Source organism: Elgaria multicarinata, chromosome 4, assembly GCF_023053635.1.
Source record: "Elgaria multicarinata webbii isolate HBS135686 ecotype San Diego chromosome 4, rElgMul1.1.pri, whole genome shotgun sequence".
Taxonomy (NCBI): domain Eukaryota; kingdom Metazoa; phylum Chordata; class Lepidosauria; order Squamata; family Anguidae; genus Elgaria; species Elgaria multicarinata.
Window position 1 is genome coordinate 855,768 of NC_086174.1, and position 15,053 is coordinate 870,820.

Here is a 15,053-nt window from a genome sequence, read left to right on the forward strand (position 1 = left end):
CGATGCCGTCTGGACCCGTTATGACGGCGCTGCCTGCTGTAAAGACAGGGAGGAATGTAGGGCTTTGTTTCCGGGCCAGGGTCTCAGTTCCATGGCCCAAGGCTCCTGGGGGGAGGAGCCATTGCATCTAGAGACACACCCCCACCCCCACCGAGGCCTTCCCACAGGCTGAGGCCTTCCCACAGGCTGCTGGCAGGCTGCTGTGGGAGAATAACGGGCTTAAAGGAAGCCAGATTCCAGCTGGACATCAGGAAAAACTTCCTGACTGTTAGAGCAGTACGACAATGGAATCAGTTGCCTGGTGAGGTTGTGGCCTCTCCCACACTAGAGGCCTTCAAGAGGCAGCTGGACAACCCTCTGTCAGGGATGCTTTAGGGTGGATTCCTGCATTGAGCAGGGGGTTGGACTCGATGGCCTTGTAGGCCCCTTCCAACTCTGCTATTCTATGATTCTATGAATGCTGTTCCAGGCGAGCCCCAGTCTGATGCAGCATCACAGCCCATCATAGGTTATGTTCCTAGGAAGCAGCGCCAGGTTCCAGGATCAGCCGCAGACCCTGAAGAGCGGTTGGGGAGGCTCAGGTGGGGCCCAAGGGAGCAAAAAGGACCACTTACTCTCCCAGCCTGGCTCTGGGGCGGCTCACAGTCAGCCACCACTTGACCTTTGCCTTCCTGCTTCTGCGCAGGCCGCTCTGGGTCCTGGGGTCTCAAGCACAGTGGCAGACGATGGAGCAGGGTAGGGGGCCTTCCAAACTGCTGCCTTCCACATTGCCATAGAAGCAGAGTCTTGGCAGCACAAGGCCTTCTCGTGCTCACAACGGAAGGGAAGGCTGAGCATCCTTGCTGAAACTGGGATTGTAAGCTCATCATGGCAGGGAATCACCCACTGTTTATTCGCCTCCATGAAACACTCTGGAAAGGGACGGTGCTACAGAACGTGTCATTGCACCAAGTTTCAGCCAAATGGTTCCCAGGGACATTTACATCAAAGTAAGATATCAGCCTGAACATCAACTATGGCTAAGTGAGGTTTGACCTGTTCTGGAGTGGGGATTGCACTCCCCCTAAAGGATCGGGTTCGTAATTTGGGGGTGCTCTTGGATCCAGAACAGTCACTTGAAGCACAGGTGGACACAGTGGCAAGGAGCACTTTTAACAGCTGATATACCAATCACACCCTTATCTGGACAGAGGTAGCCTAGCTACAGTTATCCATGCTCTGATAACCTCTCGCCTGGATTACTGCAATGCGTTATACGTGGGGCTGCCTTTGAAAATGGTCTGGAAACTTCAGCTGGTCCAAAACAGGGCAACACGGTTACTAACAGGGACTGGCCGACGAGACCACATCACGCCAGTCCTTTTCCAGCTTCATTGGCTGCCAGTCCAGGTCCAGGCCCGATTCAAAGTGCTGGTATAAAGTCCTAAATGACTTGGGGGCAAGTTATCTGAAGGAACACCTCCTCCCATATGTATCTGCCCAGATCCTAAGATCCTCCTCAGGGGTCCTTCTCTGTGAGCCCCTGCCAAAGGAAGGGAGGCAGGTGGCTACTAGGAGGGCCTTCTCTGCTGTGGCACCTCAGCTGTGGAATGAGTTCCCCAGAGAAGTTCGCCAGGCATCTACGTTATACTCTCTTCAACGCCAGATGAAGACCTTTTAATTTTCCCAGTATTTCAGCAATTTACTATCCTAGACTTTTAACTCTGCTATTTTAAATCTGCATTTTAAATCTGTATTTTATTCTGGTTGTGCTTTTTTATATTGTATTGTGTATTTGTGCTTTTAACCTGTTGATTGTTTTACTATGATTTTAATTTTTGTGAACCGCCCAGAGAGCTTTGGCTATTGGGCGGTATAGAAATGTAATAAATAAATAAATCTTTGCATTGCTGCTCGGTTTTATTCTGGTTGTACTTTTATATTGTGGTTTTAAGCTTTTATACTATATTTTATGCTGTACTTATGGTTTTGATTTTTGTGAACCACCCAAAAAGCTTTGGCTATTGGGTGACAAAAAAATGAAATAAATAAATAAATAAATAACCAAAAGAGCTTTATTGAAAAACTTAAAAAGGAATTAGAAAGGGAATTATAGATGCAAAGATTTCCAACCAAGAAGGCAAAAAGTTTGTGCAGTTCTTCCGTTGTCAACGTTCACGAACAGCATACATCCCACACAGTCAAAGATGCGTAACCACACATTGCAACAGGCAAAAGTCCATGATTATACCTGTCTGCTGATGCACACCTCCGGGGGTGGAGGCACCAGTGTATTTACAGTAGCATTAACTAAAGCGTTGTGGATGTTTCAATGCTGGTGTGTGTATCAAGCTAAAGAGATGGCGCACGTGCGCTCCTTCTATGCGTGCCACTGAGTGGAGCCACCCCATCCGGTGCTCACTTGCCCGCTGAGCGGCTATGAGCGGTTTTTAACAATCACGCTCTCTTGAGAGACTTCAGAGTCTGGGCACTGAGCAGATACACTCGAGGACCCGCGGCTCCTGCATCCAGACCAGTCCAGTGGTGCTGAGAACGGCCCCCCTCCCCTCCCCACGTTTTCATTCGTAGCCTTCATATTAGCGGTCCCTGCCACAAGATGTAGTGATGGCCACCCATTGGGATGGCTTTAAAAGAGGGTTGGATAAATTCCTGGAGGAGGAGGCTATCCATGGCTACTAGCCCTGATGGTTGGGTGCTACCTCCAGTATTCGAGGCAGTGAGCCTGTGTGCACCAGTTGCTGGGGAACATGGGCGGGAGGGTGCTGCTGCACCATGTCCTGCTTGTTCATCCCTGGCCGATGGCTGGGTGGCCCCTGTGTGAGCAGAGTGCTGGACTAGATGGACCCTCGGTCTGATCCAGCCTCAGGGCTCTTCTGATGTTCTTGTCCCCACTTGGTGGACCGCCACAGCTGCCATTTTCCAGATAAGAAACCTGCCATGCTTCTCGCCTTCCCAAGGACCTCCACTTCCCTTACTCGGCTTCGTCCTTTTTCTTCTGCTGCCCCTTACGCCTGGAACGCTCTTCCAGAACACTTGAGAACTACAAACTCAATCACTGCTTTTAAAACTCAGCTAAAAACTTTTCTTTTCCCTATAGCCTTCAAATATTGAGTTTGTTCTGACTCTATACTGTTAGCTTTACCCTACCCGGTGCCTGTTTACACTTCCCTGTGCCTGTTTGCACTCTCCTTCCCTCTTTATTGTTTACTACAACTTATTAGATTGTAAGCCTATGCGGCAGGGTCTTGCTATGTACTGTGTTATCTGTACAGCACCATGTACATTGATGGTGCTATATAAATAAATAATAATAATAATAATAATAATACAGCCACGTAGCCGTGGGCAGCCCACTGAGTCCACCGCAGGGAGCGCTGCTACACACACACACACACACACACACACACACACACGCACGCAGGGACTCCTACCACTTCTTCCACAAAGCACCAACTTCCGCTTTAAACCTCGGCGCATCCGCCAGCAGATGCCAGGCAGCACCAGTGATCCGTTGCCCCTCTAGTGCGCAATCACTGCCCTCTCAGGAGGAGGCACACAGGGCAGCCTTCAGGAATGGGCAGCGGGGAAAGTAAGGGCCTCCTGGCCCAGAGGGAAGGAGGGAGGGAGGGCATTGGGGGGCCCCCACGGCCCCCACAGAACAGCACAGACCCACTGCAACCCATCTGCTAGACAGACCTCCACCTTTGGAGCCTGAGTCGAAGCAGAGAAGGAACTACAGCCTGAGAGCTGTTCAGGGTCATTTGCTGGCATCCTTTCTGTCAAGGGCAGGGTACAACCCTCCCTTAACCCCAATCCCCAATCACTTGGGATAACAGTTGATTTGTCCTCATCCAGGCCCTTACCTCATGCAGGCCAGACTGGTTCAGAACGCCCACTGCCCCACCTGGATTTGATGGGAAACGGAGAAGTAGAGCTGAGCGTCATCTGCATATTGGTGACACCTCAGCCACACCTCTGAATAGCCACTTCCTGCCAATTTATTTATTGTTTTACTCCGTACAGCACCATGTACATTGATGGTGCTATATAAATAAATAATAATAATAAATAATAATAATGGTTCCATGCAGATGTGGAACAGGCCCAACATCATCTTGCTCCTGAAGAAGATTTGCAGTGTGTTGGGCCTTCAAGGTCAGAACGTCAGAGCAGCGGTGGTGGATCAGACCAAGGGTCCATAGAGCGTTCCCTTCACACACAGGTCAACCATGTGCCCCCGCAACAGGAAGCCCATCAGCAGGACATGAGGGCGATGCTCCCCTCCCACTCGTGTTTGCCCCCAAATGCTAGCAACTGGTATTCGGGGGGCATGCCCCCTGTGATACTGGAGGTAGCACAGAGGCATCAGGACTAGGAGCCACGGATAGCCTTCTCCTCCAGGAATTTGTCTAATCCCCTCTCAAAGCCATCCAAGCCAGTGGCCATCACCACAACTTGTGGTAGTGAGTTCCATAGCTTAACTTCTGCACTGTGTAAAGAAACCCTTCCTTTTCTCTGACCCTGATCAGCTTCGAGAGATGACCTCCTTGGAGAGAGGGAAAATAGGTCCCCCCGTCCACGTTCTCCACAGCATACGTCGTTCTGTACCCCTCTATCATGTCTGCCCTTACTCACCTTTTTGCTAAGCTAAACAGCCCCACACCTTGTAGGCATCCTCCCAAAGGGGAGATGCTCCAGCCCCCGGACCCTTTCGGGCGCCCCTTTCAGCCCCCTTTTCCCTACTTTGCAATACCCGTTTTTAGGCGCAGTGACCGGAGAAGTGCACAGCGTTCCAAGCGGAGGTTGCACCATGGATGAGTACCATATTGACAGTTTTGCTTTTTACTTCCAAGCCTCAGTCTGAGGCCTTGTCGCTGCCCTTTTGCAGCTGCCTCCCTTTCTTCTGCTTGAAAAGTTTGTAAAAAGGCATTATGAGATCGGCAGTTTTATTTCTGATTCTTTTCCTGATGATCCACAAGATGGAATCTGCCTTTTCCACACACTGCTGTGGACACTTTCCGTGAGCTCTCCACCACAATCCCAAGATTCCAAAGTAGTACAGGCATAAAAGCATACAAATACAATACGAACACATAGACTACACCAGCAAAACCTTAACCCTGGCCTGGCGGCAAAGACACAGCCGGCGAAGTTCCTTCAGCACAGGTGCGCTCAAGAGCCTAGCTGAAGCCCTCTGCACCAGCCGCACCTTCTGGACCAGCCCCACGTGACGCACACTGCAATAATCTAACCTTGAGCCTGGACCTCGATGGCTACCCTGGTCTAAGAACAGCTGCAGGTGGCATGCCAGCCAAAGTGGTACACAGCACTCTTGAGACACTGCGGCCAGCTGGACCTCCAGCAAAAAGGACGGATCCAGAATCCCCCCCAGTCTGAGCACTTGATCCCTCTGGGAGAGCACACAACTGCGTCCAGCCCAGGCGGCCTACTTCTCTCCCAGGCATGAGAACCACTCGCCAGGATTCAGCCTCATTTTACTGGCCCTTATCCAGCCCACCGCTGCGTCCAGGCACTGGTCCAGCCCCAGCACTTGCACGGCCACGCCTGATGACAGAGAAAGAGAGCTGGGGCTCGTTCCAGCCGGCTGGTGACACTCTGTTCCAAATCCCCGAACGGCCACTGCCAAGGGCGTCATATAGATGTTACACAGCACCGGGGACAAGACGATGCCCTGCAGAAAAGCTGGGAGCAGGGGCGGGGGGGGGAGGGGGAGAGAGCCAGCCTCTCGACGCCTCCCTCTGGAATCCACCCTGCAGGTGGGAGTGCCCCCCCCCCTGCAATACAGGGCATCCAGCTCCCAACCCACTGAGCTGGCCCAGAAGGCTCCCATGGACAAGAGTCCCAAAGGCTGCTGAGGTCACGCTCCCCTTGTCGCGCCCACTTGCTTCTCCTGAACTGCATTGGCCATTTCAATGCCCACCTCCGCAAGTTTGGAAGGGTCCTTTGGGAGCTCTTTCCAACCCCCAAACCATCCATTGCGTTCCAGGCTACGCAAAACTGCACCCAATCTGTCAATGCAAAGACAGTTCAGAGACGGGAGAAGAGAGACGCAGCCTCTTCCAGCTGACTGAGTGCCAGGTGGGCAAAGAGGAGGCGGCCGCTCCAACAATGCCCCGTGTATTCCGAGGCATTTCAAACCCGGGGCCAGCCTCCAGGTCCCGGCCTAGCCCATGCCTGTCAGAGACTTGAGATCTGTTGGAGGAGCCCTTCTCCGCATCCCACCAGCACAACACATTCGCTATGATGGGACGTGGGAGAGGGCCTTCTCTGTGGTGGCACCCCGACTGTGGAATGCCCTGCCCTTGGAGGCCCGACTGGCGCCAACGCTGATTTTATTCCGGCACCAAGTGAAAACATGGCTTTTTAACAAAGCATTTAATGGTTGAATTCACCAAGTTGACACATTGTTTTAATGGTTTTAATAGTTTTACTGCTTTAAAATTATATATCGTTTTAACTTGGTTTATGGTTTGTTTTTAGCTGTGTATATTTACTGTTTTATGCTATCTGCTTTTATCTGTACGCTGCCCTGAGGTCTTATTGATATAGGGAGGGATATCAATGTTTTAAATAAATAAATAACTCCCCATCCCGAGACAACGTCAAGGAACTCACGTCTCCCCAGCCACCGCCTGCTTCTCGGCCCTGCAAGCCAGCCCCTGGGCGCTACGCCACTGCCCCGGGTGAGGCCACCCTCCGCCGCACCCCCCGCAGCCTCCCGGGCAAGAGACACGTACCTTGGTGCCGTGGTAGAAGTCGTCCACGCAGGTGGCGTTCATGAAGGTCTGGTGGAAGTGGGTGCTGGTGTCGATGCCCCCTGGGATCACCAGCTTGCCGGTGGCATCGATGACCTTGGCGCCGCCAGGGATCATGAGCTCGCGGCCCACCTGCTGGATGGTGCCGTTCTCGATGTAGACGTCGGCCTCCAGGGTGCAGTCGTCATTCACCACTTTCCCCCCCTTGATGAGGATCCGCATGGTGGCCGCGTTGGCAAGCATGGCTCTGGGAAAGGACGCAGCAGGAAGCAGGTCAGGAGAAGCGCAGGTTGCCCAGGCACAACGGCCATCCCAAAGACCCCATTTCCCCAGCGCACGGAATCCACGCAACGGGTGGAGAGCGCCACAGCCGGGAGGCCACGCGGCCAATTCACAGACCCTGCCCAAGGCCTGACACACGTTCCCGCGGCACAGAACCACCCAGACCCAGATACCCAAAGGCCGCCCCGGGCTCAGGGAGCGCAAAGGCCCAAGAACAGGGCTGCTCCCGTGCAGCCATGGTCACCAGGATGTGACCGGCTCAAAACACAGAGGCTGCAACCAGGCAGGGACCTCCGGGGCCACCACCTCCCAGGCCAGGCGGCGTGTGACCTTTGCTCAGCTTCTGAGGCTCTTGTCGTTGTTCCACCTCCAAGGAGGCGCGCTTGGTAAAGAGAGGGGGGAGTGAAAGCAGGCTCGGTGGAACAAAAGGACCCCCAAAAGTTGCAATGGAGCCGAGCTGGGGAGGGAATTTCGCTGCCTGATGCGAACCCACCCCCAAACGACTATTTCTGGTGGCGGTGGCAGCGGCAGCACCCAAGGCAACAGCCCCCCAGGGGCTCCCCACTTGCTCTGGGCAGGGGGTGGGTGGGGGACCCAAATTCCCAGACCCAAGCAAAGCCAGGTCAACAGATCCACAGCTTCCCTACCGGCACTTTTGCCCAACCTCCAGGCAGGCCTCTGCATACTCGGAGCTAAACCACACACAAAGGAGACCTCTGCTCCCATGCCAAAAGTCAAGACAGACGGGTCTACACAATCGGTCCTGGTCCTGGGCAGAGGGTTTAAACGCCATCAGGGCCACTGCCCTGACTCCTAAGGTTTCTCCAGGCAGTGCTTGCTTACTTTCAAGCCTATCACCACACCCATGAGAGCTCGTTTTACTGAAAGGCTCAGCCATGAGGGCTCCATGTTTCAGCACTTAATTGGCATCGCCATGGCGCCTCGTCTAATACAGATTGTCATCCTGAGAGTAAGCATTCCATGGCAGCTAGGAGCACCAGGCCTTTATTGCCATTGTGGCGCATGACCTAGGTGCCCTCTGCCTTCACTGAACCACGGAGGAGTTGCCCTCTTGCAGTGTGCAAAGCTGGGGAACTCTGGGTGCGTGCCAGCACCTTCCTGACCATTTGCGCTCTCTCTCGCTCTCTCACACACACACACGTACATGACCCCAGCCTCCCCGCCTTGCCTCCTTCTCCCAAGTTCCCTTGCCTCTCTTTCTAAAGGTTTCCTCAGAGTAAGGGGAGACCTGACAGAGGTGTGCAAAATTATGCCTGGTGTGGAGAATGTGGAGAGGGAGACATTTTTCTCCCTCTCTCATAATACTAGAACCCAACGGGGTCATTATCCCATGAAGCTGATGGGTGGGAGATCCAGGACAAATAAAAGGAAGGACGTCTTCACACAGCGCATAGCGAAACTATGGAACTCACTACCACAAGATGTCGTGATGGCCACCCATTGGGATGGCTTTAAAAGGGGTCTGGATAAATTCCTGGACGCAAAGGCTATCCATGGCTACTAGCCCTGATGGTTGTGTGCTACCTCCAGTACTCGAGGGAGTAAGCCTGTGTGCAGCAGTTGCTGGGGAACATGGGTGGGAGGGTGCTGTTGCACCTGTGTCCTGCTCTGCTGGCCCCTGGCCGATGGCTGCTTGGCCACTGTGTGAGCAGAGGGCTGGACTGGATGGACCCTTGGGGCTGACCCAGCATCCAGGGCTGTTCTTACGTCCTTATGAGTCAACAGGATCCAAGGAGAAACCTTCGCTTCAGGGCTGCTCCCTTCCAAGCTCTGTTTCTGCCAGCAGACTCGGTCTGGCTCTGGCGCCCCAGGAGCAGCTTCATCAGCCGCTCAGCCTCGCCTTGGGCTCAGGTGTCCAACCGTCTCTGGACCCATCAGCCCTAGACAATGTGGTGCGCAAAACGGTCCCGGCAGCCAGGGTGACGATTCCCCCCATTTGGATTTTTTGTCCACAAGCTTGTAAACCAGCAGGTAGCCTGTGTCCACTCATTAAGGGGCCACAGCTCAGTGTGACGGAGCACGTGCGCGGAACGCTGAAGGTCCCGGTTCAATCCCCGGCTTCCACCGGTGGGGTGAGGAATGAATCCTGCCTGAATCCCTAGGGAGTGGCTGCTGCCAGCTAGTGTCGACAATACTGGGCAAGATGGATCAACGGCCTGATGCGGCTTGAGGCACGAGGCAGCTCCCTTTCTCCCTAGGTTCCACTGAGTTGCCAGGTATCCGCCCCCCACCAGGCCGTGAGGTCCTCGGAGGGCGCTTGCTCTGAAACAAGGGACATACATGGCTTGGGACCACAATACCTGATGGAACGCCTCTCCCGACATGAACCTACCCGTACACTGCGCTCAACATCTAAGGTCCTCCTCCGAGTGCCTACTCCAAGGGAAGCTCGGAGGATGGCAACAAGGGAGAGGGCCTTTTCAGTGGTGGCCCCCCGACTGTGGAATGATCTCCCCGATGAGGCTCGCCTGGCGCCAACATTGTTATCTTTTCGGCGCCAGGTCAAGACCTTTCTCTTCTCCCAGGCATTTTTAACAGCATTTTAACAGCATTTAACAACGTTAAGTTTGTTTTTAATGGACCCCACAATTGTTGTTTTTAAATGGATACTGTTGTTTTTATACTGTTTTTGTGTGTGTGTGTGTGTGTGTGTGTGTTTTAAATTGTATACTTTTAATGTTTACTATTTTTAAATGTTGTAAACCGCCCAGAGAGCTTCGGCTGTGGGGCGGTATATAAATGTAATTAAATAAATAAATAAATAAATACTTGGGTTCTTCCTTCTTCTTCTTCCTCTCCCAAAGTTGCTCTGGATTTATCCCTACTGCCTCTTGCAAGACTTGCTCCGGTTGGTCACAGCTCCCTGGGCGCTGCCCAGCCGTTTCCCCAGCCGCTCCCTGCACCTCACTGGCCAGCCAGAATTCTCTGCTTCCCTCCCGTCTTTCTCTGTCAACAGCCTGCCCTCAGCGGGGGCGGGGGGGGGGACACACTGCTAGACTGCTCAAGCCTTGTTCCAGGTGTGGCCGCACCAGAGCCGTGGATCAGGGCAGCGGGGTAGCCCACTGCTTGATATGGGCCGTTCGCCCTTCCCAGCCCATTCACAGAGACCAGACCCTGCAACCCACTGAACAGTATCCATGGCTACTAGGTCTGATGGCTGTGTGCTACCTCCAGTATTTGAGGAAGCAAGCCTGCGGGCACCAGTTGCTGGGGAACATGGGCGGGAGGGTGCTGTTGCACCATGTCCTGCTTTGTGGGTCCCTGGCCGATGGCTGGTTGGCCCCTCTGTGAACAGAGTGCTGGACTGGATGGATCCTCGGTCTGGTCCAGCATCAGTGCCCTGCTGAAGTTCTCATGAACGGGCTGACCTCAGGCAAAATGACCCCGCCCTGCCAAAAAACCCATTCCATCCGTAGCCTTATTGGGACGGTCTGATTTGGTGCCTATTCTTTGTACGGGGAGAGATGGAGGACGCGGGCGAGAAAGCCCTGCACAGCAAGTGCAGCCAACAGCTGCCTGCTTGACCCTGTATCCCATTCCACGGAGTCAGGACAGAGCTATCACCCTGAGACCATCACCCTGTCTCTCCTGCAGCAGCTGAGCATGTGTCAAGAGCAGCAGCTGGGGAGGAAGACAGAGAGGAAGGAAGGAAGTTAGGAGAGGAAGCTGGACCCTGTGCAGCAGCCCTGCTGTGCTGGGACAGAGCCGCTCACGCAGAGCACAACGCTCCTGACACTGCTGTCCAAGGGAGGCCATGAAAACGGACCCCCCCGGCCCAGCAGGAAGCTGCCAAGAGAGAAGGGCGCAACGTCCTGGCAAGGCACTGCAACCTCGCGGATCAAGTCCTTAAGAGGGAAACGCCTTGAGCAACGGGGGCGGGGGAGGCTTTGGGGTGGCACTGTGTCTGCCCTTGGTAAAGCCAAGGACTATTTTGAGGGATTGTTTCCAGGCGCGCGGATCCTGGTTGTGACGGGAGCCAGCTAAAGCCCCTCAATTCTAGGCCTATCGGCTGGGTGCTGACTAAGCATCCCACCATGCCTGGGGAAGCTGGGTCCATGACCGTCGCCTTTCAGGCTAAAGGGTTCAGCTCCTCTACTCAGACCTGGATTAATCACCACCCCTCACCACCCCAGCTGACGCGTCGGTTAGCGCTCAACCCACTGTGTGGCTGCTGTAACAAAGGCTCCTCCTCCTCCTCCTCCTCCTCCTCCACCACCACCACCCCACGGTGACTTCTCCAATCCACTTGCCAATCTGGCCGGCACACACAAAGCCGCGTCCAACGGCTGCCTCCAAGCTGCAGAATCTGCTTCTCCTAGAGACTCACGCAGGATCCAGCCACAGCCTGGATCCCTTCCAGAAGCAACGCAAGGCGACTGCAGCTGCTCTTGGCCCGTTTACCCTGGAGAAGGGCCGGCCTCCTCTCTCGCATATTGGAATACGGACAGACGTTCTAACACCCAAGCTCCAAGGAAGGGGTGCGGTGCCGCCTCCTCCTCGAGATCCACTTCTGAATCCACGTCTTTCCTCTGCCTGCTCCTTCCTGCCACTCACTTTTCAGTCCCAGACCCCCCTCCCCCAGACTCTCAGTGCTCTTGCCTCTTCCCAAACAGGAGCCCCTCGCCCGGGAGCCCTTTGGCCCACAGGTGGCACTGAATGTTTCCCAGTCATCGGCTGGGGCTGGTAAATGCCAGCCATTGTTCTTCCCCAGGGAAGAGAAGCCACAATGAGACAGTGGAAGCCCCCACCACACACAACAGCCTTTGTGCCCTGGGAGGGAGCGACAGTCCCATCGCCATTGTGTGAGCTTCCCTCCTCCCAGCCCACAGAATCCGCTGTGTGATGCTCCCCTCCCCTCCCCTCCCCGCGCCCCCAACCTTCAGTCATTTTTAATTCCTTGGGCCACCAGCCCTGTTCCAGCATCCAAGTGACAGCCAGCGAGGCAGCCGGTGAGGCCAGAGGGGCCCCCCGAGACCCTTCGCGAGGGCCCAGAGGATGCAATGCAGCCCCCAAGGCGCCACCGCTTGGGCCACGCACTGCAGTGGCTCGGAGGGGCAAAGGCAGCCCTCCCATCAGTCCAAGGATGGGCATGGCTAGAGACCGCCGCCGCCGCCTTACCGGCTCCTGGCTACGGCTGCTCTTTCTGGACGTGGCTGCGAGGCCTCCTGAGATGAGGCAGGACACAGCTCTTCCCAAAGGCACTTTCGGCCCGTGTGGCAGCCGGCCCACTTCCCAGAGGCCGGGTCTCCCTCTGCTCGCAGCGCCCAGCCCCCCCTTTGGACACTTTGGAGGCCGCCGGCACCTCCGAAAGCAGGCAGCCTCACCTAGGCAGAGTCTTTGGGGTGGGGGGCAAAGGTAGATTGGCCCCCTTCAATGGGGGCGGGGGCAACTGAGGCTCAACACTTTGGCCGCTGCAGAAGAGAAAGGATGCTTGTCCTTGCTTGGCACTGGCCGCCGTGGATTTCGACAGCAGGGGTCACGTGCCCACAAAGACTCTCCGACCGAGTCAGTGGCCAGACCTTCACCTCTTGCCGAAGCACCAGCCATTTTCGGTAACGCCTGGTGCATTGCAGCAGCACAGAGATGAGAGCAGGTCCTTTTTAACGACCGCAGCGGCTGAGGAAAGTGTACTGAGCAGAAAGGGGGGTTGTGCAGATTCAAGCAACGACATATCAGTGCAGCTGTGGATTTTTACACAGCTCTTTGCTTTGAAGTCCTCCCAGTGAGTGTTGACAGTTTGCTGATGACAAGAGCCATTAGAGACATCTGAGGGACCGAGGACGGCAAAGAAACAGCGCAGACGGATCGCACCCTGGCCTCATTTAGAGAATCGTGCATTTCTAGTACGAGCTGCGGTTCGCGCAGGACTCTTCTCCCAGGCCTCGGAGGGAGGCGCCGCACCGTCTCAACATGTCTGCGCGGCGGGGGCAAGCGGAAGGCAGATCAGGGTCTGCTGGGTGACTGGCAGAAGAGCTCCGAGGCTTTCTGACTCCCAAAACTTTTAGCAAACGCTGCAAGGACCACGTCTCTCTGCCTGACTCGGCCACACCTGCGAAACAGGAGTATTAGTGGGTCGCTTTGGACCAGCTCTTCCTTCAGCTCTGCTGGCCAGCTTCAGAGTGTTGTCTTAGAATTCTGGGAAGTCACAAGAAGATTTGTATATATCCCAGTGTATGGTTTGACCTTGGGGGCGCTAGGGGTGGCGACGGCCGACAGAAAGCTCTGGCGTGGGCTGGGCCATGAAGACACGAAGAGTCGGAAGCGACTGAACGAATAAACAACAAAATGGTTTTGGGGTGGGGGCTGTAGATCATAGACTTTGCCCCCTGCGCCACCATTCTGTGTCTGGCTCTGACCTCTGCGTCCTAGTAAAAACCAAAACAGAACCCCCACCACAGCGCAGTCCGCCCCCTCCTGCTTTTGCACAGGGCCTGGCTCTCCGCTGTAGCAACCAGGAGCTGTGTGGATCAGTCCTGCAGGGACTGCTGAGTGAAGCGGGGGACCAGGACAGAGGACCGTTCCCGGGTTTGCCCCAAATGCCAGGCCCATGGAAACTCCTTCCACAGAGTCACAGATGAAGGTGTGTCTTAGTTAAAAGAGGGAATCCTCAATGAAGGCTCCACTGGAACCCATTCAGCCATGCCAGGCTGCTCTGTCACCCAGCCCAGTATTTTCTGATCTGGCTGGTGATGGTGTTAGCAGTAGGATCAGCTCTCCGGGGCCTTCCTTTGTCATCACCTCCAACCTCAGCCTGTTGAGCAGAGAGGCCAGGGTCTGAACCCAGGGCCTCCGCATGCAAATCTCTGAACTACAGGCAGTGGTTTTCCATGAGCTGGAACTAAATCCAAAGCCAAGATCTCTTTGACTGGAATCAGACCCATAAACACAAAGGCTGGTTCAAAGTGCGAGATTCATAGAATCATAGAATAGCAGAGTTGGAAGGGGCCTACAAGGCCATCGAGTCCAACCCCCTGCTCAATGCAGGAATCCACTCTAAAGCATCCCTGACAGATGGTTAGATGACACCAGCTGCCTCTTGAATGCCTCTAGTGTGGGAGAGCCCACAACCTCCCTAGGTAACTGATTCCACCGTCGCACTGCTCTAACAGTCAGGAAGTTTTTCCTGACGTCCAGCCGGAATCTGGCTTCCTGTAACTTGAGCCTGTTATTCCGTGTCCTGCACTCTGGGAGGATCGAGAAGAGATCCTGGCCCTCCTCTGTGTGACAACCTTTTAAGTATTTGAAGAGTGCTGACATGTCTCCCCTCAATCTTCTCTTCTCCAGGCTCAACATGCCCAGTTCTTTCAGTCTCTCTTCATAGGGCTTTGTTTCTAGACCCCTGATCATCCTGGTTGCCCTCCTCTGAACACGCTCCAGCTTGTCTGCATCCTTCTTGAATTGCGGAGCCCAGAACTGGACACAATACTCTAGATGAGGCCTAACCAGGGCCGAATAGAGAGGAACCAGTACCTCACGTGATTTGGAAGCTATACTTCTATTAATGCAGCCCAAAATAGCATTGGCCTTTCTTGCAGCCATATCACACTGTTGGCTCATATTCAGCTTGTGATCTACAACAATTCCAAGATCCTTCTCGTTTGTAGTATTGCTGAGCCAAGTGTCCCCAATCTTGTAACTGTGCATTTGGTTTCTATTCCCTAAATGTAGAACTTGGCATTTATCCCTATTAAATTTTTCCTAAAATTTTTCCTAAAAGCTTTTCCTAAAGCTTTTAAAACTTGATTTTGTTCTGACTTTATACTGTTAGTTTTACCCTACCCAGTGCCTGTTTACCCTACCCTGTGCCTGTTTGCATTCTCTTCCCCTCCTTATTGTTTTATTATGATTTTATTAGAATGTAAGCCTATGCGGCAGGGTCTTGCTATTTACTGTTTTACTCTGTACAGCACCATGTACATTGATGGTGCTATATAAATAAATAAATAATAATAATAATAATAATAATAATAATAA

General features: G+C 54.0%; 2 protein-coding genes across 3 annotated transcripts in view; both read right to left on the reverse strand.

The window, feature by feature from the left end:
- The window catches only part of DPYSL5 (dihydropyrimidinase like 5), a 29,255-nt gene extending 22,236 nt beyond the window's left edge, over positions 1-7,019 (reverse strand). Inside the window, exon 1 of one of the 2 annotated variants that reach the window (XM_063123695.1) lies at positions 6,759-7,019. In XM_063123695.1, coding sequence (XP_062979765.1) covers positions 6,759-7,019 — 261 coding nt within the window. The remainder of the gene's footprint in view (positions 1-6,758) is intronic. The other variant, XM_063123696.1, reaches the window with a different exon arrangement.
- The window catches only part of TMEM214 (transmembrane protein 214), a 120,401-nt gene extending 108,910 nt beyond the window's left edge, over positions 1-11,491 (reverse strand). Inside the window, exon 1 of the mRNA XM_063123698.1 lies at positions 11,487-11,491. The gene's annotated coding sequence lies outside the window, so the exon portion shown is untranslated. The remainder of the gene's footprint in view (positions 1-11,486) is intronic.
- Positions 11,492-15,053: the final 3,562 nt, after the last annotated feature.